This window comes from Hippopotamus amphibius, chromosome 1, assembly GCF_030028045.1.
Source record: "Hippopotamus amphibius kiboko isolate mHipAmp2 chromosome 1, mHipAmp2.hap2, whole genome shotgun sequence".
In the NCBI taxonomy this organism is placed as follows: Eukaryota; Metazoa; Chordata; class Mammalia; order Artiodactyla; family Hippopotamidae; genus Hippopotamus; species Hippopotamus amphibius.
The window spans coordinates 34,843,236-34,846,076 of NC_080186.1; the positions used below are offsets into that span (position 1 = coordinate 34,843,236).

Below are 2,841 nucleotides of genomic sequence, written 5' to 3' on the forward strand. Positions count from 1 at the left end.
ACTGAGGTATTACCTGCCTTTCTTGGAATGATAGATGCTGTGTGGCCAATACAATTCCTAAGATTCTGTGGGGCAACTTTTCTGTGCCACCTCGAAGGGGCTGGGGACTCTCAAGGGCCACAGCCATGGGTAAAATGTTCTGGCACTGGTAAGAGAAGCCAGCACCATTATGTTCTTTATATCTTTCCATATCTGCTGGTATCTTCTTGAATTGAGTACTCTATTAACACCATTATTACTCAATTCAGATTTGAACAAATATTTATTTTAAAAGCTCTACCACGTGAGAATATCCATAAAGGTATCTTTGAGGAGCACTGGCTGTTGGCAATCAGGACCTGTTTGCTTGGTATCTTGAAGGTATATGATTTTTCTATAGTTTTGCTGATTCAGAGTTCATAAGCTTTTTGGTGACAGGTCAAAACTTACTAAATCCACACCACAAATGCCAACCTTTTCAATTGTAATGTTAGCTATCCCTTTCCAGGGAGCAGAATGGCTCCTCTCTCTAAGTGGAAATGGTCTCAGTGGTTTGCTTGGTAATTGAGGTGTTAAGAAAAAGAAGTAGAATACAGCAAGAAGAATGGCAATGTTTACATAAAGCATACAATTTACCAAGCACTGTTTTAAGAATGTTACCTACATTAGCGTCTCACAGCCATCCTACAAAGTGATGGTTTGCTGCAAAGTATGAGCTATGACCCACTACAATTTGTCTTGGGCAATGTTTCATCTGTGTACTAAGAGATCCCTCAAAGTATCTCTTCACCATAGCAGGGGATCACCATGGAAGTGCTGGATGGACAATCACCAATCTTTGAATCCCATTCCAAAGGTCACTTTTCCTTTACCTTGAGACTATGTTTCTTTAGATCTGTTCATGCTCTTGATTGAGATAAAATAAAGTCACTGATCTGGGTCCTATGAGCCATCTTGTCCCATCCATCTAGAGTTGATTTAGTAGGTCCAATCCTTGTGCACTCAGTTACTCAGTCAGAAAAGGTTAATGATGATTTGATTGTGCCAGACCCTTTGCTGGGTCCTGGGAAAACAGAAATGAATTAGACACGGGTCTTTTCTTGGCACTCTGTCCATAGCTGGGTCTCCTGATGTTTGAGGATAGCCCACTGGAGTCATCATCATCGTCCCACTCAGGTACCTACTTTCACGTATTGTTTCCCCTGTCAGTCAGTGATTCTTGTCTGTCCATAGGGTGACAGGAGGGAATGGGGTGTGTTCCAGTGGCCTCACTCAGGGGCCCTGCCCCAGCCTGTTAACTTGAGGAAAGCCCTCTTTACATCTTTGTTTCTGAGGCTATAGATGATGGGGTTGAGAAAAGCAGAGATGACATTGTAGAACAGGGCCAATTTCTTGTCCCGCTCTGGAGAAGCATTGGCCCCAGGGTTCATGTACATAAACATGGCAGGTCCACAGAACATGGTGACCACAGTGATGTGAGAGGCACAGGTGGAGAAGGCCTTAAGTTGACCCTGGGCTGAGCGAATTCTCAATATGGTGGCAAAGATGCGGATGTAAGAGACCAGAATGAAGGAAAGGGGTACCATGAGAAGGATGAAGCCCAGGATAAAATCTACTTGGTCATTGAGGGATGTGTCTGCACAGGCCAGCTTCAGAACAGCAGGGACCTCACAGAAGAAGTGATTGATCTCATTAGGACCACAGTAAGGCAGGCGCATAGTGAAGACAGTATAGACAAGGGAACAGCTGACCCCCCAGAGTCCACAAAAGACCACCATTGCCCCACACAGCCATGGGCTCATGATAACCTTGTACCTGAGTGGGTAGCAGATGGCCATGTGTCTATCATAGGCCATGACAGAAAACAGCCAGCCCTCAGTGATGCCCAACACCAGAAAGATGTACATCTGGGCCACACACCCAACATAGGAGATAGTTTTCTTCTGGCAGACCAGATGCACCAACATCTGGGGCACAGTGGTGGTGACATAGCTCACGTCCAGCATGGAGAGAACACTGAGGAAGAAGTACATTGGTGTATGGAGGTGGGAGTCCAGGTGGATCAAGGTGACAATGAGCCCATTGCCCACAAGTGTAGAAAGGTAGAGGAAGAGGAAGATGTGGAAGAGGACTGCATTAATTTGGGGATCCCTGGAGAAGCCCAGAAGGATGAACTCAAACACAGAGCTCTGGTTCTCCCAGGAGAAGTCCTGCATTCTCCTTCAGCTGAAGAAAGAGAAATGGATCTACTACTGGCCCAGTTTTGGATGTATATGCAGATACCATGATTATTCCGTTGCTGGCAAGGTTAGTGGTTATTTAAATACTGCTTGGGACTAATATCAGGTCATTAACTGAGGTCTACCTAGGATGAGGCTAAATTAGGGGAAGGGAAGGAAAACTCTATGGGATTTTCTGTTTCTCAGGTGTGAATCTTTTTCCAAGACCTCCAGGGTTTCATTTTGTTCCCTCTATCAGCCCCAGCAAGGCCACCTGCTTTCTTGTCCTTTAGGAGCTACCATCACACAGTGCATTACTAGAGGTTCTCTTCCCCTAGTCTTGGTGCAGAGGGTGATGAGGAAGATATTTAAAGCTTTCCCCTCCCTCCATCCCAAAAGCAATCACTCAAAAAACTTTCCTTCAGTGCTTTAAACCACTGATCACTATAGATATATACACAACGCAAGTCAGAAATATGGGCAAGATATATGACTCCAGAAACATTAAAATTTTTTAGAAAATTTTACCCAGGTCTGTGTTTCTTGAATCTTTGGGGTCGCTGGAAGCTTTCTCATGTCTGATTTTATTTTAGATGGAGTTGCTCACCACTCTGCCTCTTCCTGGCCTTACAACTAAAAAGGA

At 44.6% G+C, this 2,841-nt stretch overlaps 1 protein-coding gene across 1 annotated transcript; it reads right to left on the minus strand.

Annotated features, from left to right (window-relative positions):
- Positions 1 to 1,247: 1,247 nt before the first annotated feature.
- Positions 1,248 to 2,195, minus strand: LOC130831666 (olfactory receptor 2G3-like). Its single transcript, XM_057700002.1, has one exon. The coding sequence runs from the start codon at positions 2,193 to 2,195 to the stop codon at positions 1,248 to 1,250; it is 948 nt and encodes a 315-aa protein (XP_057555985.1).
- Between the last annotated feature and the right edge of the window lie 646 nt (positions 2,196 to 2,841).

Excerpts from the sequence above, each read along its gene's own strand:
- LOC130831666 (XM_057700002.1), bottom strand. The coding sequence starts at position 2,195 with ATGCAGGACTTCTCCTGGGAGAACCAGAGCTCTGTGTTTGAGTTCATC.